A 24578-nucleotide genomic window follows, 5' to 3' on the forward strand; every position below is an offset into this window, starting at 1 on the left:
CAAAGACTGCGCGTGCGCCAAAGAAAGCCACGGCAGCGCTCGGGAATTTTGCGCACGCGCAGTGAGGAGATGCGGGAAGTAATGCATGCGCGGTGCCGCGGTGCTAGCGGTTGCGCATGCGTAGTGAGCGGATGGCGTGGTGCTGGTGCTTGCGCATGCGTGATGCGGAGACACAGAAGGCTCCGCATGCGCAGTGCCGCGGTGCTGGCCTCTGCGCATGCGCAGTACTGAGCTCGAGCGAGCGTATTGGGACGATGCAGAAAATCACGCATGCGTAGTGCTGGGCCTGCGCATGCGTAGTGCGGTGATGCTAGGTCTGCGCATGGGCAGAGCGGCAGTGGAGCGATGTAAGTAGGGGACATGGAGGGGGGAAGCGGGCCGGGTCGGGCCGCGCTCATTCGGTGTCGCCTCACAGGCAGGCGGCCCTGGAGATCACGGCGCGGTACTGCCGCAACGAGATGGAGCAGTACGGGCGCTGCGTGGCCGCCAGCCCGACTTCGTGGCAGACGGATTGTCACAGCCTCCGCCTCAGCATGTCCCGCTGCGCCGCCACGCAGTGAGTGCGGGTGGGGAGGGGGAGGGGAATGCGGGGCCTTTGCGGCTCTGAGGGTAAAACGGAGCCTTTGCGGCTCTGAGGGGGGAGGAAATGGAGCCTGTGGGGCTACGGGGGAAGGGAGGAGGAAATGGGGCCTTAGGGGCTCTATGAGACTCTATGGGGGGGAAATGGGGCTCAATGGGGAACATGGGGCTCTATGGAGGGGGGGAATGGGGCTCTGTGGGGGAGGAATGGGGCTCTATGGAGGTAGAATGGAACTCTGGGGGAAAAATGGGGCTCTGGGGGGGTGGAATGAGGCTCTATGGGGGGGAATGGGGCTCTGTCCAGGAGGAGTGGGGCTCTGTGGGGTCAAGAATGTGGTCTGTGGGGCTCTGAGTGGGAAAATGGGGCTCTGACTGAGGGAGAATGGCAGCCTATGGGGCTCTATGGGGTCAAGAATGTGGTCTGTGGGGCTCTGAGTGGGGAAATGGGGCTCTGATGGAGGGAGAATGGCTGCCTATGGGGCTCTATGGGGTCAAGAATGTGGTCTGTGAGGCTCTGAGTGGGGAAGAATGGCAGCCTTTTGGGCTCTGTGCAGGGGAAATGGGGCTTTAAGGTGGAGAAATGGGTCCTGCATGGCTGTGAGCTGAGGGTCCCGTGCTGCCCCACAGCCCCATCGTGCAGCGGATCCGGGAGGACTGCGCTGAGCCCTTCGTGGCCTTCGAGCAGTGCCTGAAGGAGAACCAGGAGTCGGTGCTGAACTGCAGTGAGCACGTCAACGCCTTCCTGCGCTGCGCTGAGAGGGTGAAGCTGCCGGCGTGAGGTGAGAGGTGCAAAAATCCAGCCCCGGATGTGCTGAGAGATGCGGGTTTTCCTGCTGGGGGTTCTTTGTAAGTTGAAGAGCTGGTTTATAAAGGGGAGGGGAATTCTGAAAGAAGCGGTAATCTTAAAGATGTTCTTTAATTTAATCATAAAGCTCGAAGGGAGCTTGGGAACAAGAGGAGGGCAACTTTTTTACGTGAGTAGGGAGAGGTAGGATGAGGGAGAAGGGCTTTAAACTCAAAAAGGGGAGATTTAGGGTGGATGCGAGGAGGAAATTCTTTATCCAGAGTGTGGTGAGGCTTACAGCTGTGGTGCCCCATCCCTGGAGGTGCGTGAGGCTGTAGATGGGGCCCTGAGCTGGTGGGGCTGGGGGGGCTTTGGGGTCCTTCCAACCCAACCGTGCTGTGATCCCATCATTCTTTGATCTTTAAGGACCCTTCCAACCCAACCGTTCTGTGGTTGTGTGTTTTTGGGGTCTCTTCCAAATCCAACCCAATCAACGTTCTGTGATCTTTAAGGTCTCCTCCAACCTTACCTGTTGTGGGGTTCGGTGATTCTGTGCTCTTCCCAGAGAAATGGGAAGCATGGAAATACTGAATACTGAATACTGATATCGAAAATCTCTCCTGTGTGTTTTCATGTCTTTTATTTGTCTATTGGTGTTGTTTTCTTCTCAGGGAACCCCCCAGAATTAAAACTCATGGTCAGAAGCAAAAGAAAACTCTTGATACTCTGCATTCTCATCACAGTGCTTGGTTGGGTCGCTGCTCCCCCTCTGAAAAACCCATGGGTCACTTGGGTAGGAAGCGAAAGCCACCTTTTATTTCTGCAGCTTGTACTGAGGAATTCCTTTTGTCTCTGAGGACAGCGTTTTCCCTTTGTCCCAATAACAAGTAACCAGCCAACACGCCGCTGAAGACTGAAACCCAGCTCTGGCTTTTTCCACTGTTGACAGGAGCTGCTTTTGGAGCTGAACTGACTCCTTGTTTCCTCAAGCATGGAATTCCCAGCTTGCCCAGTTTGGGAGCCCCGTGGGCTTTGTGCAGCTTTAGAACAGCAGAGGGAGTCTTCGCACAGCAGAACAACTGCAAACTTCAGAGCTCCTCCAACTCTGAGCAATGCAGCGCAATGAAGATCTGCCCCTGGGAGGGTGGGGGGCTGCTGCCCGCGTCCTCGCTTTGGGGGGGGGGACGCAGAGCCCGATTTCTGGGCTGTAATGAATGGAAATAAACCATCACTCTGTAAGGATGTTTTACAAGGAGTGGATGAAGAGATTCTGCCCTCTGCAAGCTGCTTTTTCTCGACCCCCGCTGCTCCCATTCCAGCATCCAACCACTCTTTCGGAAGAGGGATTTTTTTCCCTAACATCCAAACTGAGCCTCCCTTGGCGCAGCTTGAGGCCGTGAGTTGTTGTACCTGAATGGAAAGGTGAGGCATGGAGCAGGAACTTGGCTCGGATCCATTCCCACTGCCATTCCACCCCCGGGTCGCACAGATCCGCGTTCCAACCCCGGCGTGAGGCCAAGCGGGGTTGGCAGCCTTCATTCAGCTCAATCCTGCAGCCGGGCAGAGTTTAACTCCTTTGGGGAGAGGTGCAGCGGATGGCAGTGGCTTCCAGCTTCCAGCACGGCCCGAATCGTCTCAATGCACTGCAGCAGGAGTGGGATTTGAGATGGAGCAGATGAGAGCATCCACGCTCACAGGAAACGATTTCCTTTTCACTGAACAGTGTTTGAAATGTAAAAGCTAAAACGCGTTCTGCTTTCCAAGTCGGGAGGAAAAGGAGACGGCAGCTTTGCTCCCAAAAGGCATTTTGGGAAGCGCTGTTGGAGGAAAAACTTCTTTCCAGTGATTCTTTGGCGATGCGTTTATCCTGAGCAGCGCAGTTGGCGAATTCTGTGGCCCGAACAGCTTTATTGAGGGCTGCATGGGAGCGGAGGTTTGCTTTGCGTGTTGTTGACACCGCATTGAAACGTCAGCACGGTGGCAGCAAAGCCATTTTTCATTGTGGTTGAGGTGCTGTGGGCCCCCTCTGAAGCCCGGTCACGTCTCCTCCAGAGCTGGAGCTGCTCCATTATTTCTTCATCGATGCATTAACCTCTGAACTGCTGGGGCACCTCGCATGGAGCAGCAGGACCCGACCGATCCTGAACCTGGGGACTGTGGAGATGGAGTTCTGCTGCTCTTTTCCCTCTGCGTTTTGGCTGTGACAAGTGGAGAAGGAGGGCAGAGCAGCAAAGCCACATAAAGGGGGTGAGAAACTGCCTCTGAAAACAGAGGAGGAAGCTGTTATTTCCAAACCCATCCACCACGTCTGTGTTTCTACCTTTGGGAAACGTCCTGAAGGGCAGCACCTGAAGAAGGCAGCGGTTGCTCCGCTGTTTTTTGCCCAGCAGAAGCTGCCATCTGAAAACATGGGACGTGCAGCTCTATTTGTCACTGTGGTTCTGATTCTTGGCTCCCATCCCGCGGCCATCGCCCCGTCCTGTGTTTTATTGCCCCCGCTTTTAATTGTTCTCAGCTCTGATTGTGTTCACAGGTTAAGCAAGGCGGGGGTCGGTTCTGCTTTCCCTTCCCCACTGAGTGTCCCTGCAAGGAAACTCTGAGCTGTTCCAAGCTTCCCTGCGTGTCCCCCCAAACCAAAAACACCCACCCAGCTGGGGGGCAACGAAGAATAATTAATTAAAGTGTTCTGAGCTCTGTATCTAACAGACACCCGAGGATCGCCGCGATGATTCCCTGCCTCATTTTCCCCCTTTTTGGAGCTCAGAACACAAAGTTGAGCACCGGGTTTGTTTTTTGTTTCCCTCCCATGGCTTTGGCTGATGTCACTTTTCTTTCCAAGCTGAACTCTGGAGGTGAATCACACACCGCCCCGGAATGAGGAACTCCCCCGAAAGCCTCTTTAATTTTTCACCCAGAAAATATTCTCGTTTTACACTCTGCTTCTCTTACTGAAAGGAGCCATAAATCAGCACCGTCCCTTTGGTGTTGGCCGTCGATGGGGGAGATTTAGTGCTGCCAGCAGCCCCGGGTCTTTGGTGGGCAGCGGCAGAGGGCAGAGAGCCGTGTGGAGCCGCATTCCATTCGCACACACCGTTTGCTTTGCTTGGCTGCTGGCCCACTGGGCTTCGAGCTGCTGCTGGGCAGATGAAGGGTTTTCCACTCTGGCCTCTCTGTTTTGCTTTCCTTCGCCCTTTCTCCTCCTCTCTGGGCAGGGGGAATTTCCAGCTTGCTGTTGTGAGCCCTGTGTGCTGAGAGCGAGGTTTGCTCCTCTCAAAAGCACTGAGGCAAAGCCAGAAAGCGTGGGTGTCGTCCAGCCTGCTGCCCTCCTGCTCTGTGCTCTGCTGCAGGGTGAGCTCAGCCTTTCCCTGGAGTGATTTCCTCCCCCTGAGCGCGCATTCCTCCCCGCCGCCCATCGGGGCTTTGCAAAAGAGTCAGATCCCAATCGCAAAGCTTCTCCTGCCTCAGAAGCAGTGCTTGCTGTCTTTTATTGCTGCAAGGACGCGTTTCCAGCTGCAAAACACAGCTGGGAGCAATCGCCGAGCCCCGATACCTGGCTGTGCTGCTGGTGCAGTGGGACCCCCTGACACAGAATCACAGGGTTGGAAACGACCTGCAAGATCATCCAGTCCAACCCCCCTCCCATTCCTATCAGTGCCACAAGCACTAAACCACATCTTGTAGCTCCTCATCCAGGCGCCTCTTGAACATTACCAGGGACGACGACTCCACCACCTCCCTGTGCAGCCATTGCAGTGCCTGACCACCCTCTGAGAGAAAAAGTTTCTCCTCATATCCAACCTAAACCTCCTCTGGTACAACTTCAGGCCGTTTTCTCGGCTCCTACTATTTGCCTGGGAGAAGAGGCCAGACCCTTTTGCACCACAACCTCCCTTCAGGAAGTCATAGAGAGCAGTGAGGTCTCCCCTGAGCTCCTCTTCTCCAGGCTGAACATTCCCAGCTCCTTCAGCCTCTCCTCATCAGCCCTGTGCTCCAGACCCCTCACCATTTCGTTGCCCTTCTCTGCACACATTCCAGGGCCTCCATGTCTTTCTTGTAGTGAGGGGCCCGAAACAGAACCCAGCACTCGAGGTGCGGCCTCACCAGTGCTGAGTAGAGGAAACCCCAGCGGGACCCCCTTGCAACCCACTGTGTAACAAAGGTGGAAGCGAATCGCCTGTAGCAAAGCACCCAGCGGCCACGTGGGCAAAATTACACCCAAATCTGCTGCTTCTGCCAAAAGTTTCCCCGTTCCCTCTTAGGAAGAGACCTTGAAGTGATGGTGAAGGGTCTCCAGCTGCGGAGCGAACGCGAAGGGAAGCGAGTGCCCATCAGTGGCTGTTGCTTTATGGAGAGGGGTGAGCTGTGCAAGGGCTGCAGTTGTGTCACACAGATTTCCTTCTGCCCGTTCCCTCCACAACAGCCTTGGGAAGGCCAAAAAGAAAGAAAGAAGAAGCAAAATGCAGCGGGATTTCGTCTCCTTTCATCCCCAGCACTGGGGGCTTACGGAGCTCCTCCGTGACCACAGACGACGACCGTGAGCCGTTTTTATTTTTATTTTTTTTTAATCTTTTGAGGGAATACACACTTGTACAATCAGACTGACAACAGCCCCCTGGGGGGAGGCTCAGGAGTAAAACACCACGTACAGAAACATCGGCCGGGTTCTCAGCTGCGCTCACAGCTCTGGAGGTCAGGATTTAAGAAATAAGTCACGGTTTCCTGTTGGGAGTCATCTGCTCATCAGTCCCTCTGTCCAAACAGATGTGGGGAAATCAGTTCTGGAGGAGCTCCTTCCTTCGTCTGGCACGATTCTGGGAAAACCTGACCTTTCCAGCAATATTGGCTCCGTGTCCTTCACAGCTGTAAAGAACCGAATCCCACATTTGGGTCCTGGCTGGGAGAATAAAGAATTCCTGTTTGGTAATAATTCAAACTTCCAATCTCTGTTCTCTTTTTTCTTGCTTGTTTTATGGTTTGTTTTTTGGGGGGGTTGTGATTCGCATCGGTGCCCATTGGCTTCTCTCTGCCTCGCTGAAAAGGGCGTTGTGACGGAGGGGAGAAAATGGATCCCTGCTCCCAACCTGCGGCAGAGACGCGCTTTGCTCTTGGCTGAGCCCTGGCATCGCTGCTGGGTTGCCCTCAAAGCCCAGATGAGATTTTGGGGGGTAAAGGCATCCAGTTTATTTCTCCCATCACGTATTGGAGGGAAGCGAGGTGCTGGGATGCCTGGAAGAGGAGTCAGGGTGGGAAGTGATCGGATCGTGGAACCGTGGGATGGTTGGGCGAGAAGGGACCTTAAAGGTCATGGAACCATGGGATGGTTGGGTTGGAAGGGTCCTTAAAGGTCACAGAACCATGGGATGAATTGGGTTGGAAGGGTCCTTAAAAGTCACAGAATCATGGGATGGGTTGGAAGGGTCCTTAAAGGTCATGGAACCATGGGATGGTTGAGTTGGAAGGGTCCTTAAAGATCACAGAGCCATGGAATGGTTTGGGTTGGAGGGGACCTTAAAGGGTGGAACCATGGGATGGTTGGGTTGGAAGGGTCCTTAAAGGTCACAGAACCATGGGATGGTTGGGTTGGAAGGGTCCTTAAAGGTCATGGAACCATGAAGTAAGTTGGTTTGAAAGGGACCTTAAAGATCACAGAACCATGGGATGGTTGGGTTGGAAGGGTCCTTAAAGGTCACAGAACCATGGGATGGTTGGGTTGGAAGGGTCCTTAAAGGTCATGGAACCATGGGATGGTTGGGTTGGAAAGGACCTTAAAGATCACAGAATCATGGGATGGTTGGGTTGGAAGGGTCCTTAAAGATCACAGAACCATGGGATGGTTGGGTTGGAAGGGTCCTTAAAAGTCACAGAACCATGGGATGGGTTGGAAGGGTCCTTAAAGGTCATGGAACCATGGGATGGTTGGGTTGGAAAGGACCTTAAAGATTACAAAACAATGGAATGATTTGGGTTGGACAGAACCTCGAAAGTCATCTTGTTCCAACCCACCTGCCGTGGGCAGGGTTGCCAAAAAAACCTGCTGTGGGCAAAGCTATAAAGGCTTTCCAGCAGGAATATTTTTGGGGCAAATCCTCTTCGCTTTGCTGTTTTAAAATGGAAAAAAAAAAAAAGAAAAAAAGAAAAAAAAGCAGAAAGGAGCACGGCTGGCAGCTGTGATTTTGTGCTCTGTCCACAAACGGAGTAAAAGCGCCCTTTTGGAGGACGAAAGGTGTGACAGCAACGGGGAACTCGCTGCAGTTTTGCCACATTCCTCTTGGCATCCTTGACGGAGCAGAAATGCTCCCGTTTCTGGAGGCAGATCCCAGCTGTTTCATTCCAAAGCCAGGCGCCTTTCTGAAATGTCAGATGAAAGCTGCCCTGCGGTGGCCGTGAAGAGGGGCATGGAGCAGAGAGGCGTCCCTTGGAGAGGCCTCAGGACCTTGTTGGAAATTAACCTTGCTCCACGAAGCGTCTGGGCTGAGGAACGAGGCAAACCAGCGCAGCAGGGATTGAATAAACAAGAGGAAGAAGCCTGCGCTGCTGCTTGGGGCCGCTCCGCTCGGCTTGGCCAGTCTGTGTCGGAAGGACGTCATGCTCAAACACGGGACAAACTGCTAAAGGAACAGCTAAACAACATCATACCGTCCATTGAGGATAGAAAGTAAGGAGAGAGGCAACCCCGAGTCCTTCGGGTTGCAGAATAGCGCTTCTGCGTGGGCCGGATCCGCCGCCTCCTCCGTTGTGCAGCACTCAAGGAATGTCTCGTGTCCGAACCCAGAGCAGCACCCGTCCGAGATACTGGTGGGTCCTGGTGGGTCCTGGTGGAGAGCTGTTTGAAGGTCAGGAGGTGAAGTAGGAGCTCTGCATGGAGTACAGTCGGTCGATGGGGTTGCCCACGCGGGCTTGCAGGAGGTTGGCTTCGGCCGTCGACAGCAGGCAGTCCCCCAGGTGGCTGATGCTCTCGCTGTCCATGTCATGGAAAACTCCTTCTGAATCTGGAAGAAGAAAGAAAGAAGAATGGGCGTCCGTGCGGCACGAGCACGACGAGCTGCCGTGTCGCTGCAGCGGGGCCTGGAGTCGCCCACCGTGAGTCGGAGCCACCCAACAGGAGCAGGAGCCCCCAACTCCTATTGGCCGTTTAGGTGGAACCCAAGGATGGATTTCACAAGCCTCACCTCAACTCACCTTTCACAGGACCCCAGCCTTTAGCAGGGCTCAGCCTGGAGGCTGTGTCCATCCCCTGGGACTCAAACCCAACCCCTACTGTCTGTTTGGATGGAACCCAACGATGGCTTTGGTGGGTGGGATGGCTTTGGTGGGTTGGATGGCCTGGGTGGGTGGGATGGCGTTGGTGGGTTGGATGGCCTTAGTGGGTTGGATGGCTTTGGTGGGTGGGATGGCCTTGGTGGGTTGGATGGCCTTGGTGGCTTGGATGGCTTTGGTGGGTTGGATGGCGTTGGTGGGTGGGATGGCGTTGGTGGGTTGGACGGTCTTGGTGGGTGGGATGGCTTTGGTGGGTTGGATGGCCTTGGTGGGTTGGATGGCTTTGGTGGGTTGGATGGCTTTGGTGGGTTGGATGGCCTTGGTGGGTGGGATGGCTTTGGTGGGTTGGATGGCGTTGGTGGGTGGGATGGCGTTGGTGGGTTGGATGGCGTTGGTGGGTTGGATGGCCTTGGTGGGTTGGATGGCCTTGGTGGGTTGGATGGCCTTGGTGGGTGGGATGGCTTTGGTGGGTTGGGAGTTGCTCTCCTACCGTAGGGGTGCAGGTGGTCTCCGGGCAGCTGTGGTGGGGTGAGGCCCTGCCTGTAGAGGTCCGTGCTGTAGCCATTCTGGTCCAGGGGCAGCAGCTGCTGCTGGGGGAGCCGGGGATATGGGACCATCAGCCCATCCAGGCCGTGGACGCTTGCACCATCTAAAGACAGAAGCGTGGGACGGAGGGGGAGAAGGGGCGCAGAGCAGTGGGGTGAAGGTGTTAGAATCCTATCATCTAATTCCTGAATCCTACAATCACAGAATTTTGGAGTCATCGGATATCATTGAATTGTAGGACCGTGGCATCCAAGAATCACAGAACCCTACGTGTCACAGACTGTCGTGGAGTTGTAGAGCATCATAGAATCCTGGAATCATCACAGAACCTTAAAATCACACAATTCTAGAGTCAGGAGATATCAGAAAATTATAGAATCGTGGAAATCCTACAAGCGTAGAATCATAGAATCATAGAATCATGGAATCATGGAATCATAGAATCGTGGAATCCTGGAATCCTAGTGTCATCGAATTCCAGAATCCTGGAATCGCAGAACCCTGGAGTCATAGAATATCATAGAATCTGGACATCACAGAATGACAGAATCCAAGATCTGATGAATCCTGGAATCATTGGGTACCATCGTATCCTAGAATCCTGGAACTCCAGAATCCTAGAATAACAAAACCCTAAAATGCCATAGAATCACAGAACGCTCGAATCCCGGAACCACAGAATATGGTGGAATCCCGGAATCCTAAAATTGCAGATTTTGGCTGATTTTGAGGCTTTTGGCCTCGATAGCCCCTATGCAGCCCCCCCCCCCCATCAGTGCTCAGTGCTCCTCACCTTCGCTGTCATCGTTGCTCTGCCTGCTGCTGCGCCCGGTCCCCCTCCCGGACCCCAGGCGAGGATTGCCCATCTGCTCCTGCTCCTGCTGCTGCTGCTGCTGCTGCTGCCTGCGTGCAATCTTCTTCATCTGCAGGAAGAAGGAGACCCCAAACCTGAGGTTCTGAGGCAGGAGGGGATGCGGGTGCCTCCCACTTTTCATAGGCATCGAGGATTGCCGTCATGCATCCCCTCTCACACCCCTCCTCCTCACCCCATGCAAGGTGCGAGCAATGGGGCCGCCAGGAAAGGGCCGCACATTTCTGTTAGGAAATGCCATCTGAGGCGTTTGAGGGCTTCGTTTCTGCCCTCACCCTTTGCATTCTGCAACATGAAAGGGTTCTAGGGAAAAAAAAGTGGCAAATCCTCCTCCTCTTCCTCATCACGCACGGAGAGGGGGAAACGCAAAAAGAGCCATTAAAAAAAGGCAACAAAAATGAAAACATTTCAGCTCTGCAAACACCTCTGCGTTTCCTGTGTTCCTCTCCAAGCTTTTGCTTCCAGCGCATCCAACGCTACCCCACCACGTGTGGTTTGATCCCACGGAACAGGGGTTTTTTTTCTTTCCTTTTTTTTCTCTCTTGTTTTCTTGCAGCCGAACGAATGTGGGACTTTCCCCTCACCCACCTTTGCTCTTTGGTTCTGGAACCACACCTGCACCACCCGCACCGTCAGCCCCGTCTCCGCCGCCAGGGTCTCCCTCACCTATCAAGCATAAACGAAGAGGAGAGCTGAGTTCAGAAACAAACGAGGCCCCAACTCGTGCCCAACACGGGCAGACTCCGTGCCCACTGGGCTGCCCCGCTGTACCTTCCTGCAGGGTTTGGAGGAGACCTCAAAGGAAGCCTTGAACGCCCTCCTCTGCTGCGTGGTGAGGATGGTGCGCGGGCGCTTGGAGCGTTTGTGGTCTTTGCTGTCCTCGCTGCCTTTGCCGTGCGAGTGGCTGCCATCCTCATCCTCGCTTTTCACTGCAGGGGAAGATGGGGAGAGGTGAATTTCGGGGCGAAAGCGCAACGGAATGCTGAGTTTTGATCCTCTCAGTGTGCAGTTTTGACCAGAAGAACGGAATGAGGGCAGCGGAGCTCATGGGCTGAGCTGTGGCCAAAGTGGGACGGTCACAGAGCCATGGAGTGGTTGGATGGGTGGGATGGAAGGGTCCTTAAAGGTCATAAAACCATGGAATGGATGGGACCTCAAAGGTCATGGAACCATGGAATGGTTGGGTTGATGGGACCTGAAAGGTCATGGAACCATGGAATGGTTGGGACCTCAAAGGTCGTGGAACCATGGAATGGTTGGGTTGGATGGGACCTCAAAGGTCATGGAACCATGGAATGGTTGGATTTAAAGAGACCTTGAAGATCAGAGAATGGTGGAATTATTGGGTTGGGTTGGAAGGGTTCTCAAAGACCACAGAGTCATAGAATGGTTAGGGTTGGAAGGGTCTTTAAAAGTGATTGGATGGGACCTCAAAGATCATGGAATGATGGTTGGGTTGGGTTGGGTTGGGTTGGGTTGGGTTGGAAGGGTCCTCAAAGACCGTAGAATCATAGAACGTGTTGGCTTGGAAAGGGTTGGATTGGGTTGGGTTGGGTTGGAAGGGTCCTTAAAAGTAATTGAACCATGGAATCGGTTGGTTTGGATGGGACCTCAAAGATCATGGAGTGATGGAATGTTTGGGTTGGGTTGGGTTGGGTTGGGTTGGGTTGGAAGGGTCCTCAAAGACCGTAGAATCATAGAACGTGTTGGCTTGGAAAGGTCCTTAAAGATAATTGAACCATGGAATGGGTTGCGTTTGAATGGAACCTTACACATCATGGAACCACAGCATGGTTGGGTTAGAAGGGACCCAAAAGCCCCCCCAACCCCATCCTTGCTGTGGGCAGGCTGCCCGAATCCCACCACAACCATTAATCCCACCCCACCGGCCTCATTCTCCGCCTCTCCAGCTCCTCACCGGACTCGGTTGGCGTGGGGCTGATGGCACTCAGCATCTCCTTCTCCTTCTCGTAGTCGCTGCGGCACAGCAGCTGCCCTTCCTTGAGCACAAACTCGTCTCCCCGCTGCAGACGCCGCTCACACTCGCAGCAATAGAAGCAGTGGACGTGGTAGACGTTCTCCAGCACCCGCATGATGAGCTCGGAGGGAGCGATGGCCTTCAGGCAGCTGCTGCACTTGGTCTGGAAGAGCCTGCAAAGCAAAACCTGGGGTCAGGAGCTCGGGGAAGGGGAGAATTGGGGAACAGATTGGGTTGGAGCTGTCACACCAAGGCAGACTTCATGCAAAAAAGCGCCGTCAGTAATTAACGCGTGCCGCACCAATAGCTCAAGGATTCCCCCGTCCGGCCCTTTCAGATCAGGATTTTCCCCCCACCGATAGGATTTGCCAGGGAAACAGCATCGAATTTCATGTTTCCTTTCCCGTAGCGCAGTAAGGAGCGTTACTGCGACAGGCAGACGGGCAGTAAATCGGCGGCGGGGGATTGGAGGAGATTTTTGCCCTTTCCAATTTCCTTGAGGTTCCTCCAGCGATGGGGATTCTGCCCTCCCTGGGAAGTTGTGCCAGGGGTTGGTTGTTCCCAGGGCCAGACATTGATTTCTTGTCTTGAGATGAAGCTGGGTTGGAAAGGTCCTTAAAGGTTATAGAACTGTGGGGTGGGATTGGGTTGAGTGGGTCCTTACAGATCACAGAAGCATGGGATGGGATTGGGTTGGATGGGTCCTTGCAGATCACAGAATCATGGGATGGGATTGGGTTGAGTGGGTCCTTACAGATCACAGAACCATGGGATGGGATTGGGTTGGAAAGGTCCTTAAAGGTTATAGAACTGTGGGGTGGGATTGGGTTGAGTGGGTCCTTAAACGTCATAGAACCATGGGATGGGATTGGATTGGATGGGTCCTTACAGATCACAGAACCATGAGATGGGATTGGGTTGAGTGGGTCCTTACAGATCACAGAACCATGGGGTGGGGTTGGGTTGGATGGGTCCTTACAGATCACAGAACCATGGGGTTAGTGTTATAAGCATGGAACGAGCAGCTCGTAGCCTCTGCCCCCCATCTCCTCGAGCCTCTGTCTGCTTTGTAAACACCTTTCAGTGCTGGGACACTGCAGTGAGTCGTCCCCCCCCCCCCTCTTTTTAGAGAGAAAACACCCGATTTAAGGGGCTCAGGAAGCCAAGGGAGGAAGGAGGGGGACGCATGGAGCTGCACCCACACATCCCCAGCAAGAAAAGTGATTTTGGGGTCCTCTTTTCCTTTCCATTGCTCAGTGCCTGGATTTTCCATGCTCAGGATTTCCTCTGCGGACCCCTCCAGGACCGTCCCCCCTCTCCCAGACGCTGTTTGTGCCCCTCACTGTGTCCAGAGAGAGAAACAAACAACCACCAAGTGCCCTGCGTGCGGAGCAGATGGTTCTGATGAAGTAATTTGGGATCTAAACAAATGCGAGCGGCGGTGGCTGCCGGCTGACAGCTCCCATTTAGCCACTTGACAAGGGAAAGTAATAAAATAGGGATTAATTAGGCTGTTGTTTAAACACACAGGATCTTCCCCACCAGCAGGGAACTCATAAACTGGGATTGAGAACAAGACTGGGTTAATCCTCCTGGCAAACTCAGCGGAGCGGGATGAAGGGGCTTACAGGGGTGGGCTCATCCCTTCCAAATACCACCGTGGATTTGTGCTGCGCGGTGGCTTTCGGCTGCGGTGTGTGGGACGAGCAGAACGGGGTGGGATTTCTCTCTCTCCTTTTGTGTGCCTTTGCCAGCGTCTCTCCCTTTTTCTCTTTGTCTTTTTTCCTGTAATTCGCACTTGAAAAACAAAAACAATGATGGAGAGGCCGGGAGCGGCGAGCAGCCCTTTAGCTGTCAGCTTCTGCTGGTGGAAGAAGGGCGATACGGGAGGGTGCTGCAGGCACAAAACCTGAGCTGAGGCCAAATCCGTCCCCTTCCCAACGTCCAACATCCTGCTGCTTCAGTGAAATAGTAAAAATAATAACAACAACAACAACAAAAGCTCCCCACAACCACGGCCCAACAATGAAAGAGGGCCGACGCGTTCGCGTGGAATTTTTTGACAGGTGTGAAATGCTACCAAGCGTTGGGTCATGAATGCTGCTCGAATTCAAGCCCAGCTGGAGCGGAACGACCTCGTGGTGTGGGGTGTGAGCGCAGCGCTGCTCAGCCTGGGGTTTGGATGGGTGATCTGTGATCCCTTCCAACCCCAATCCCACGGTTCTACGGTCTTGAAGGATCTTTCCAACCCAATCTGTGCTTCTATGATCTTTGAGGACCCTTCCAACCCAATCTGTGCTTCCTATGATCTTTGAGGACCTTTCCAACCCCAATCACTCTGTGCTTCTATGATCTTTGAGGACCCTTCCAACCCAATCTGTGCTTCCTATGATCTTTGAGGACCTTTCCAACCCCACTCTGTGCTTCTATGATCTTTGAGGACCCTTCCAACCCAATCTGTGCTTCTATGATCTTTGAGGACCTTTCCAACCCCAATCACTCTGTGCTTCTATGATCTTTGAGGACCTTTCCAACCCCAATCACTCTGTGCTTCTATGATCTTTGAGGACCTTTCCAACCCCAATCACTCTGTGCTTCTATGATCTTTGAGGACCTTTCCAACCCCAATCACTCTGTGCTTCTATGATCTTTGAGGACCCTTCCAACCCAATCTGTGCTTCCTATGATCTTTGAGGACCTTTCCAACCCCAATCACTCTGTGCTTCTATGATCTTTGAGGACCTTTCCAACCCCACTCTGTGCTTCTATGATCTTTGAGGACCTTTCCAACCCCACTCTGTGCTTCTATGATCTTTGAGGACCTTTCCAACCCCACTCTGTGCTTCTATGATCTTTGAGGACCCTTCCAACCCCAATCACTCTGTGCTTCTATGATCTTTGAGGACCTTTCCAACCCCAATCATTCTATGCTTCTATGATCTTTGAGAACCCTTCCAACCCCAATCACTCTGTGCTTCTATGATCTTTGAGGACCTTTCCAACCCCAATCACTCTGTGCTTCTATGATCTTTGAGGACCTTTCCAACCCCACTCTGTGCTTCTATGATCTTTGAGGACCTTTCCAACCCCACTCTGTGCTTCTATGATCTTTGAGGACCTTTCCAACCCCACTCTGTGCTTCTATGATCTTTGAGGACCCTTCCAACCCCAATCATTCTATGCTTCTATGATCTTTGAGAACCCTTCCAACCCCAATCACTCTGTGCTTCTATGATCTTTGAGGACCCTTCCAACCCCAATCACTCTGTGCTTCTATGATCTTTGAGGACCTTTCCAACCCCACTCTGTGCTTCTATGATCTTTGAGGACCTTTCCAACCCCGATCACTCTGTGCTTCTATGACCTTTGAGGACCTTTCCAACCCCACTCTGTGCTTCTATGATCTTTGAGGACCTTTCCAACCCAATCTGTGCTTCTATGATCTTTGAGGACCTTTCCAACCCCACTCTGTGCTTCTATGATCTTTGAGGACCTTTCCAACCCCAATCACTCTGTGCTTCTATGATCTTTGAGGACCTTTCCAACCCAATCTGTGCTTCTATGATCTTTGAGGACCTTTCCAACCCCACTCTGTGCTTCTATGATCTTTGAGGACCTTTCCAACCCCACTCTGTGCTTCTATGATCTTTGAGGACCCTTCCAACCCAATCTGTGCTTCCTATGATCTTTGAGGACCTTTCCAACCCCAATCACTCTGTGCTTCTATGATCTTTGAGGGCCCTTCCACCCCAACCCACTCCACAGTTCTATGATCCTGAAGCTCTGTTCCAACCCAACCCCATGGCTCTATAATTCCATGATCTCTCTGGTCCCTTCCAACCCCATTCTGTGGTTCTGTGTTTGATTCTGTGATTCCAATCCCTTTTTGGTGCCGGTTTTGAGCATTTGGTCCTGGTGCACCCCAGGACTCCCTTTGAGCTGCCCCATTCTCCTCAAGTGCAGCACCAGAGCCGCTTTCCCCTTATCACCATCAAGCCATCGTGTCCTCCTTCGATGGCTCTATCATCTTTAAGGACCTTTCCAAGCCATCCTATGCTTCTATGACCTTGAGGACCCTCCCAACCCGACCGGTTACGTGGTTCGATCATCTTTAAGGACCTTTCCAACCCACTTGGTGCTTCTATGATCTATGAGGACTCTTACAACCGAAGCCCTTAAGGAGTTCTGTGACCTTTAAGGACCCTTCCAACCTACTCTGTGCTTCAGTGATCAGTTGGATCAATGATCCAACCCAACCCCTTCCTTGGTTCTGTGGCCCTTAAGGACCCATCTCATGTGGGAGCATTGCTGTCCCCACAGCCTTGCCTGTCCATACACAGCTGAATCTGTCGACAGATGCAGTCTGACTTTGACCCCATGCTGCTCAAACTGTGTTTTTAGAGCTTTTCCACTGGAATTTGCCCAGATTCAGCCCCAGGAGCTCAAATCCAGAGAGAGGGGCGTTCGGATGGCGAACAGAAGGATGAGCGTTACCTTCAAACGCATCGACCAACCTCCAAGCAAGGAGAGCTGGGCGAGGCGCTGACAGAGAGCTCCACGATTGGCACGAAAACACTTTCCAACCTCGGCCAAAAACACCAAGAAATGACACCAAGAAAAGAGAGGGGAAAACACGGCCGTGGGGACGAGGTTTCAGAGCAGAGATCTGGAGACGCGTTACCTCCTAAGCGACGGCTCCCATTCCTCCCTCTGCTCTTGGGAGACCACTTAGCATCACTTAGCACTTACTGTGTCCAGTTTTGGGCCCCTCACTGCAAGACAGATATTGAGGCCCTGGAACGTGTTCAAAGGAGGGCAATGAAATGGTGAGGGGTCTGGAGCACAGGGCTGGTGAGGAGAGGCTGAAGGAGCTGGGAATGTTCAGCATGGAGAAGAGGAGCTCAGGGGAGACCTCACTGCTCTCTATGGCTGCCTGAAGGGAGGCTGCAGGGAGCTGGGGGTCGGCCTCTGCTCTCGTGCCATCAGGGATAGGAGCAGAGGGAACGGCTTCAAGCTACGGCAGGGGAGATTCAGGCTGGACATGAGGAAGAATTGCTGTTCAGAAAGGGTGGTCAGGCACTGGAATGGATGCACAGGGAGGTGGAGGAGGCACCGAGCCTGGGGGTGTTGAAGGAAAGGCTGGATGTTGTGCTGAGGGACGTGGTTCAGTGGGAGCTGTTGGGAATGGGGGAATGGTTGGACTGGGGGAGCTTTGAGGTCTTTTCCAACCTTGGTGATGCTATGATTCTATGTGTCCCTATGGCATCCTCATGTGTCCCTATGGAGTCCCCATGTGTCCCTATGGCATCCTCATGTGTCCCTATGGAGTCCCCATGTTTCCCTATGGCTCCCCATGTTTCCCTATGGAGTCCCCATGTGTCCCTATGGCTCCCCCTGTGTCCCTATGGCAGCCCCATGTTGTGCTGAGGGACGTGGTTCAGTGGGAGCTGTTGCTAAGAGGTGAACGGTTGGACTGGGGGAGCTTTGAGGTCTGTTCCAACCTTGGGGATTCTATGATTCTATGATTCTATGATCAACCCTCATGCGAAGGTGGGCCGTGGGCTGAATTTCCACCGAGAGGAGTTGTGTTTTGGGTGGTTTGTTGGTGTTTTTGTTGGGTTTTTTTGCCGTTATCCGGTGTGAGAAGCGCTGCTGTGGTGCAACTCAATGGTGGTTGGGCTCTCTGTCTCCCCGCGAAGCCCCGAAAGCAAATCCTCTCTGCTTTGTGCTAATTGAAGAAAACACCCAGCAAGCAGCTCATAAACACGGTGTCAGCTCGCATTACGCGAAATTAAAATTCTCGGCCCCCTCCAACACCGGGAATTCCTAAAGAGGTCGGTTTTAATATTGCCTGAATCCGTTTAAGTCGAGGTAATATTGTTTGGGTTGCCATAGGAACAAAACACGTCTCCGGCGGCGGCAGCGGGTTCTGAACGGGCTGGGAGTGCTGCTAGCAGGGATGGACGGCCCGAAAATGGGGCAGAATCCCCATTTTATGAGGGGCAAAAAAAAAAGACCAACTACATTTAGGAGCTGGGATGCGCTGACAGAAAGGAGATCGCGTCCCATCATTTTTTTGGGGATCCTATCACCTCCTATTTGTTTCATTTTTACTTTCTTTTAGCCCTAAAATGACACTTTTTTGAGTGGGTCTCCCCACTCCCACCCCCTGCCCAGCCTTATTTCCTCATTATTAAGGTTTCCCTTTGGGAGATCTCGACTTTTATCTCAGAAGATGCTCGGCAGCCGGCCGCAGACGCATCAGCCCCAAGGAATCCCTTTCTGCACCTTACAGAATTGGGTTTGCTTGCTCAAGAAAGGCTCTCCTGGATGGGAGAAAGAAGTGCCAGAAGGAAAGCTCCTATGGGTGCAAAATGGGGATATTTGGGGGGACTGCAAAGAGCAGCAAGGAAGCAAAACCCGCAGAAAAAAAACAAAACCCTCAAAAAATATCCCCCCCAAAACCCAACCTTTCCCTTTCTATTTTCTGACACCAACGGCTGGGCGCTTGGGGAACGGCTCCAGGGTCTTTTTCACTTCTTTTCAGATCTTTCCTGGGCTGCACGGAGCAGATTTTGTCTTGTTCCCCCCTCCTCACCCTGTGCTGATCGTCCCCATTACAGCGCAGGAGACCCTGACCCAGGGAAAGGCAATTTGGATGGCATGGATGGGATTAAAAGGTGTTAATGAAGCGAGGAATAAGCTGGGGGGGGAGAGGAGGAGGGTGAAGGAAAGGGGGTTGCTTTGCTTTGTGCAACCAGCTTATTTGGTCAGGGTTTAGTCAAAATGAAGCGGTCCCAGCTTAAGGGAGGGCTGTTTGCTTAAGGCTGAGCTGCAGAATCCAGGGTGGCTGGGTGAAATATTGAAGAGGAGGTGGCAAAACCCCCCCGTCCAGACGTCAGGGTGGGGGGCTCGGGGCAGGGGAAAGCAGCACAAAGTGGTCTTTGATTCCCTGCAGCATCAGCCATCCCTTCCCCCCCCCCATTCGTTCATACAGCGCAGCGCAGGGTGAGAAATTTTCCTTCCACTGAATTTCTGGCTTCTTTTTTTGGGGGGGGGATCAGGAATGGGAGAATATTGGGGGACGATGATAGCTGTGCCCTCGGCTCCTTCTGAAGCTCCGAAAAGAGCAGATTTCCTCTCAAAATAAAAGGCATTTTTTTTGGTGCAGAATGCACTCCAACCTCCTCCAAGGGAAGGCGAAACGAAGCAAACGCACCTCAGAAGCAAACTGCTGCATGCAGAGGAGTGGAAAAGTAAATTAAAAAGAAGAGGTGATCTGGAGAGGTGGGAAAGATGGGCTGAGACCCTACAGAGGGATCTGGAGAGGTTGAGACCAGTGGTGCGACCCTATAGAGAGATCTGGAAAGGGATGAGTGGGCTGAGGCCAACGGTGTGGCCTTACAGAGGGATCTGGAGAGAGATCAACGGGCTGAGATCCTACGGAGGGATCTGGAGAGGAACTGATGAGCTCCTACAGAGAGATCTGGAGAGAGATTGATAGGTTGTGACCCTGCAGAGGGATCTGGACAGGGGTGAATGGGTTGAGGCCAATGGTGCGACCCTATGGAAGGACCTGGAGTGGGATTGATGGGCTGAGGGCAACGGGGTGACCCTACAGTGGCCTTTCCAGTTTTGATGGGTCTGTGGTGCAAATGAGTTGGGGTTGGATGACCACAGTGGTCCCTTCCAGCCTTAATGGCTCTATAATGGGGACGGGATGGGGTTGGATGACCACAGTGGGCCCTTCCAGCCTTAATGGCTCTATAATGGGGACGGGATGGGGTTGGATGACCACAGTGGGCCCTTCCAGCCTTAATGGCTCTATAATGGGGACGGGATGGGGGTTGGATGACCACAGTGGTCCCTTCCAGCCTTAATGGCTCTATAATGGGGACGGGATGGGGGTTGGATGACCTCCGTGGTCATTTCCCATCTTAGTGGCTCTACGGTGGGGATGATTTGGGGGCTGGATGACCACAGAGGTCTTTCCAACCTCAACAGTTCTGTGTGGGGATGATTTGGGGGTCAGACTCCCGACTCAGCCTTCATTCCCACCTCCAACGACCCCACGACTCTACACAGACGCATCATGCAGCGCTGGCCCCAACCCAACGGCGGCACTCAGCACCACGAGCTCCGAATTCTCAAACCAAACCCAAAACCGCCCCCAAAAACCCAACCCAACAATGCCGGAACAGAACCCAAAACCAAAGAGAGCAAAGGGTTGCAGCGATGACCTCTGTGGCCATTTCCCACCTTAGTGGCTCTATGGTGGGGATGCGATGGAATTTGGATGACCACAGTGGTCCCTTCCAGTCTTAATGGCTCTGTAATGGAGATGGGATGGGGGTAGGATGACCTCTGTCATCTCCCATCTTAGTGGCTCTATGGTGGGGATGATTTGGGGGTCAGACTCACGACCTCGGCCTTCATTCCCACCTCCAACGACCCCACGACTCTACACAGACGCATCATGCAGCGCTGGCCCCAACCCAACGGCGGCACTCAGCACCACGAGCTCCGAATCCTCAAACCAAACCCAAAACCAACCCCAAAAACCCAACCCAACAACGCCGGAACAGAACCCAAAAGGAAAGAGAGCCGAGGGTTGGAGCGATGACCTCTGTGGCCATTTCCCACCTTAGTGGCTCTATGGTGGGGATGCGATGGAAGTTGGATGACCACAGTGGTCCCTTCCAGTCTTAAGGCTCTATAATGGGGATGGGATGGGGGTAGGATGACCTCCGTGGTCATTTCCCATCTTAGTGGCTCTATGGTGGGGATGATTTGGGGGCTGGATGAGGTCATTCCCACCTCCAACGACCCCACGACTCTACACAGACGCATCATGCAGCGCTGGCCCCAACCCAACGGCTGCACTCAGCATCACAAGCTCTGAATCTTCAAACCAAACCCAAAACCAACCCCAAAAACTCAACCCAACAACGCCGGAACCCAAAACCAAAGAGAGCCAAGGGTTGCAGCGATGACCTCTGTGGCCATTTCCCACCTTAGTGGCTCTATGGTGGGGATGCGATGGAATTTGGATGACCACAGTGGTCCCTTCCAGCCTTAAGTCTCTGTAATGGAGATGGGATGGGGGTAGGATGACCTCTGTCATCTCCCATCTTAGTGGCTCTACAGTAGGGATGATTTGGGGGTCGGACTCACGACCTCAGCCTTCATTCCCACCTCCAACGACCCCACGACTCTACACAGACGCATCATGCAGCGCTGGCCCCAACCCAACGGCGGCACTCAGCACCACGAGCTCCGAATCCTCAAACCAAACCCAAAACTGCCCCCAAAAACCCAACCCAACAACGCCGGAACAGAACCCAAAAGGAAAGAGAGCCGAGGGTTGGAGCGATGACCTCTGTGGCCATTTCCTACCTTAAATGGTTCCATGGTGGGGACAAGATGGGGTTGGATGACCACAGTGGTCCCTTCCAGCCTTAAGTCTCTGTAATGGGGATGGGATGGGGGTAGGATGACCTCCGTGGTCATTTCCCATCTTAGTGGCTCTATGGTGGGGATGATTTGGGGGTCAGACTCACGACCTCGGCCTTCATTCCCACCTCCAACAACCCCACGACTCTACACAGACGCATCATGCAGCGCTGGCCCCAACCCAACGGCGGCACTCAGCACCACGAGCTCCGAATCCTCAAACCAAACCCAAAACCACCCCCAAAACGACCCCCCCCCCAATCCCCCCCTCTCCAAAAATCCCCAAACCCACCCCAACAGCCCCTCAGCTCTCCCCAAAACCAAAGAGATCCGTCCATATTCACGGCAGCCGAGCTGATAAGCGGAACACGGGCGCTGCCGCTCCATCCCCCGAGGGGTTAAAGCCCCCCTCCCCACAACCCCCCCCCATTTCCCCCCCCCCCCAGCACGGATATTGCTGCCAGGCGGTGGCACGGCGCCCATCGCCGCGCTCTGTAATCTGATGAACTCCTTTATTAAATTTCCCAGCTCTGTGTCTTCTTTATTAAAATCTCCCGGCATTCCCAGGGCCGCCCGTCACGGCGCTGCTGAATGCTAACAACAACGCGGCCAAAAAAAAAAAAGAGAAAAAAAAAAGCAAAAAAAAAAAAGCTTTTTTTTAAACATTTTTTATCTCTTTTTTGCAATCCCACCCCCCTTTTTTTCCTCTTTCATTGCCTGGCTGCAATGAGCAAAGGGGGAAATGCAACGGGGGAAGAAGAGGGAGGGGGGGGGGGAGAAGTTTGCTTTCTTTGCATCTCAGCCCTCCTGCAAATGCTTTTCTCTTCCCGTCCTATGGGGCAAAGCATCTGCAAAGCGGCCCTTTGGTTTCTTTATTTGCGTTTCTGGGGGGCAAAGAGGCTGCGAGGTGCAAAAAGGTGAGCAAGGCCTGGTGCTGCTGCAAAGTGCAGGGTGCAAAATGCAAGAAGTGAGCAAAGTTTGGTGCCATTGCAAAATGCAGGGTGCAAAATGCAAGAAGTGAGCAAAGTTTGGTGCCATTGCAAAGTGCAGGGTGCAAAATGCAAGAAGTGAGCAAAGTTTGGTGCCATTGCAAAGTGCAGAAAGCAAAGGGTGAGAAAAGTTTGGTGCTACTGCAAAGTGCAGGATGCAAAATGCAAAGGGTGAGCAAAGTTTGGTGCCATTGCAGGAAGCAGAAAGTGAGCAAAGTTTGGTGCTACTGCAAAGTGAGCAAAGTTTGGTGCTATTGCAGGAAGCAAAAAGTGAGCAAAGTTTGCTACTGCAAAGTGCAGGGTGCAAAATGCAAGAAGTGAGCAAAGTTTGGTGGCATTGCAAAGTGCAGAATGCAAAGGGTGAGAAAAGTTTGGAGCTACTGCAGAAAGCAAAAGCTGAGCAAAGTTTGGTGCCATTGCAAAATGCAAATGGTGAGCAAAGCCTGATGCAACTGCGAAATGCAAAGGGGAAAAGTGAGCACAGCCTGGTGCTCGTGCAGAACGCGAAGATGAGCAGGACCTGATGCAACTGCAAGATGCAGAAGGAGGGCAGGACCTGATGCAAATGCAAGATGCAAAAGGAGAGCAGGACCTGATGCAAAGTGCAAGATGCAAAAGGAGAGCAGGACCTGATGCAAAGTGCAAGATGCAAAAGAAGGGCAGGACCTGATGCAAAGTGCAAGATGCAAAAGGAGAGCAGGACCTGATGCAAAGTGCAAGATGCAAAAGGAGGGCAGGACCTGATGCAAAGTGCAAGATGCAAAAGGAGAGCAGGACCTGATGCAAAGTGCAAGATGCAAAAGGAGAGCAAGACCTGATGCAAAGTGCAAGATGCAAAAGGAGAGCAGGATTTGATGCAACTGCAAGTTTCAAAATGCAAAAGGAGGGCAGGGCCTGATGCAAAATGCAAGAGGGGATCACTGCAAGCTCTGCACCCCCTCAGCTTCTCTCTTTCTCCTCCCTACGCTCCAACCCCCCCCCCCCCCCCCAATGCTCTGCACCTCCAAGCCGCCAGCCAACATCCCTCAGTTCCACGCTGACCCTTCGCCCTCCCCCTCCCATCCCCCCCCCAGCCCCAAAGCTCTCCCCCCTCCCCCCCCTCCCTCCCCCCCCCCTTCTCTTTTTCCCATCTCTTATCAATTCCTATCGATCTGGAGGTGCAGAAGCTCCGGGCTGCGCTGTGACCCGATAGCATCGCCCCTCACACCCCTCAATATCCGCCTCCTCCGTTTCTCATTTCCTGTTCTTGGGGCTCGATGGAGAGGCAGAAGGGGGGGCTCAGAGCCTGGGGGGGGGGCTTGTGGGGAAAGGGGGGCTGGGGGGGGTTGGGGATGGGGAGGGGGGGTGGAGAGAGCGGCTTCGTTATTGCGGATTTAATAATGACAAAGGGGCGGTCATTAAAGATTCATTAGGATTATTTAATTAAAATTTGGCGGGTTGGTTTTTTTTTTGGGGGGGGGGAGTTGGGGGGGGGAGGGGGGAAGGGGAGGAAAAAGAGATGCGGTGCAGGCAGGGGGGGTGGATGGGGGGAAGAGGGGGGGGGCGGTGGGGAAGGGGAGGGGAGTGAGGAGGTGTGCAGGGCTGAGCACTGGGGGTTACAGAGCGATGCTGGGCCACCAGTGCACAGCTACAGCCATCAACACTCAACCACAGCCATCAGTGCACAACTACAGCCATCAGCACTCAACTACAGCCATCAGTGCATCACTTCAGCCACCAACATTCAGCTACAGCCACCAAAACTCAACCACAGTCACCAGCACACAGCCACAGCCAACAATGCACAACTACAGCCATCAGTGCACAACTACAGCCACCAACACTCAACTACAGCCATCAACACTCAACCACAGCCACCAGTGCACAACTACAGCCACCAACACTCAACTACAGCCATCAACACACAACCACAGCCACCAGTGCACCACTTCAGCCATCAACACTCAGCTACAGCCACCAACACTCAACCAAAGCCACCAGCACACAGCCACAGCCATCAGTGCACAACTACAGCCATCAACACACAACCACAGCCACCAGTGCACAGCTATAGCCACCAAAACTCAACTACAGCCACCAACACTCAACCACAGCCACCAATGCACAGCTACAGCCACCAAA

At 53.3% G+C, this 24578-nt stretch overlaps 2 protein-coding genes and 2 long non-coding RNA genes across 56 annotated transcripts; 2 read left to right on the forward strand and 2 right to left on the reverse strand.

Annotated features, from left to right (window-relative positions):
- Nucleotides 1–116: 116 nt before the first annotated feature.
- On the forward strand, nucleotides 117–6296 carry CHCHD5 (coiled-coil-helix-coiled-coil-helix domain containing 5). Its single transcript, XM_052669883.1, has 4 exons — nucleotides 117–224; nucleotides 315–556; nucleotides 1207–1358; nucleotides 2035–6296. Exons 1-3 carry the CDS (start codon nucleotides 117–119, stop codon nucleotides 1355–1357), a joined length of 501 nt encoding a protein of 166 aa, XP_052525843.1. The 3' UTR covers nucleotide 1358; nucleotides 2035–6296.
- Nucleotides 5906–16627, reverse strand: LOC128074214 (LIM homeobox transcription factor 1-alpha-like). 50 transcript variants are annotated; one of them, XM_052669846.1, is made up of 13 exons: nucleotides 15592–15680; nucleotides 15469–15552; nucleotides 15380–15429; nucleotides 15218–15251; nucleotides 14966–15093; nucleotides 14758–14921; nucleotides 11956–14255; nucleotides 10809–10966; nucleotides 10626–10703; nucleotides 9960–10089; nucleotides 9111–9269; nucleotides 6999–8352; nucleotides 5906–6954 (listed from the first exon to the last, which is right to left on the reverse strand). In XM_052669846.1, exons 7-12 carry the CDS (start codon nucleotides 12128–12130, stop codon nucleotides 8198–8200), a joined length of 855 nt encoding a protein of 284 aa, XP_052525806.1. In that variant the 5' UTR covers nucleotides 12131–14255; nucleotides 14758–14921; nucleotides 14966–15093; nucleotides 15218–15251; nucleotides 15380–15429; nucleotides 15469–15552; nucleotides 15592–15680; the 3' UTR covers nucleotides 5906–6954; nucleotides 6999–8197. The 50 variants fall into 50 exon arrangements, with proteins under 50 accessions (XP_052525806.1, XP_052525790.1, XP_052525796.1 ...); XM_052669830.1 differs by having other exon boundaries at nucleotides 6999–7041; nucleotides 7128–8352; nucleotides 14966–15133; nucleotides 15218–15429; XM_052669836.1 differs by lacking the exons at nucleotides 15218–15251; nucleotides 15469–15552 and adding an exon at nucleotides 15712–16627 and having other exon boundaries at nucleotides 14966–15163; nucleotides 15592–15631.
- A 2442-nt stretch (nucleotides 16628–19069) lies between these two features.
- LOC128074219 (uncharacterized) lies at nucleotides 19070–21708 on the reverse strand. Of its 4 annotated transcripts, none has more exons than XR_008203060.1 (3): nucleotides 21211–21708; nucleotides 20275–20832; nucleotides 19070–19709 (listed from the first exon to the last, which is right to left on the reverse strand). It is a non-coding gene; the product is annotated as an uncharacterized LOC128074219 (long non-coding RNA). The 4 variants fall into 4 exon arrangements; XR_008203059.1 differs by lacking the exon at nucleotides 19070–19709 and having other exon boundaries at nucleotides 19803–20832; nucleotides 21211–21392; nucleotides 21514–21708; XR_008203058.1 differs by lacking the exon at nucleotides 19070–19709 and having other exon boundaries at nucleotides 19803–20639; nucleotides 20761–20832.
- A 531-nt stretch (nucleotides 21709–22239) lies between these two features.
- On the forward strand, nucleotides 22240–22968 carry LOC128074221 (uncharacterized). The gene is made up of 4 exons (XR_008203064.1): nucleotides 22240–22385; nucleotides 22487–22587; nucleotides 22697–22817; nucleotides 22854–22968. It is a non-coding gene; the product is annotated as an uncharacterized LOC128074221 (long non-coding RNA).
- The last annotated feature ends 1610 nt before the right edge of the window (nucleotides 22969–24578 follow it).

Source organism: Tympanuchus pallidicinctus, unplaced genomic scaffold, assembly GCF_026119805.1.
Source record: "Tympanuchus pallidicinctus isolate F22 unplaced genomic scaffold, pur_lepc_1.0 scaffold86, whole genome shotgun sequence".
NCBI lineage: Eukaryota > Metazoa > Chordata > Aves > Galliformes > Phasianidae > Tympanuchus > Tympanuchus pallidicinctus.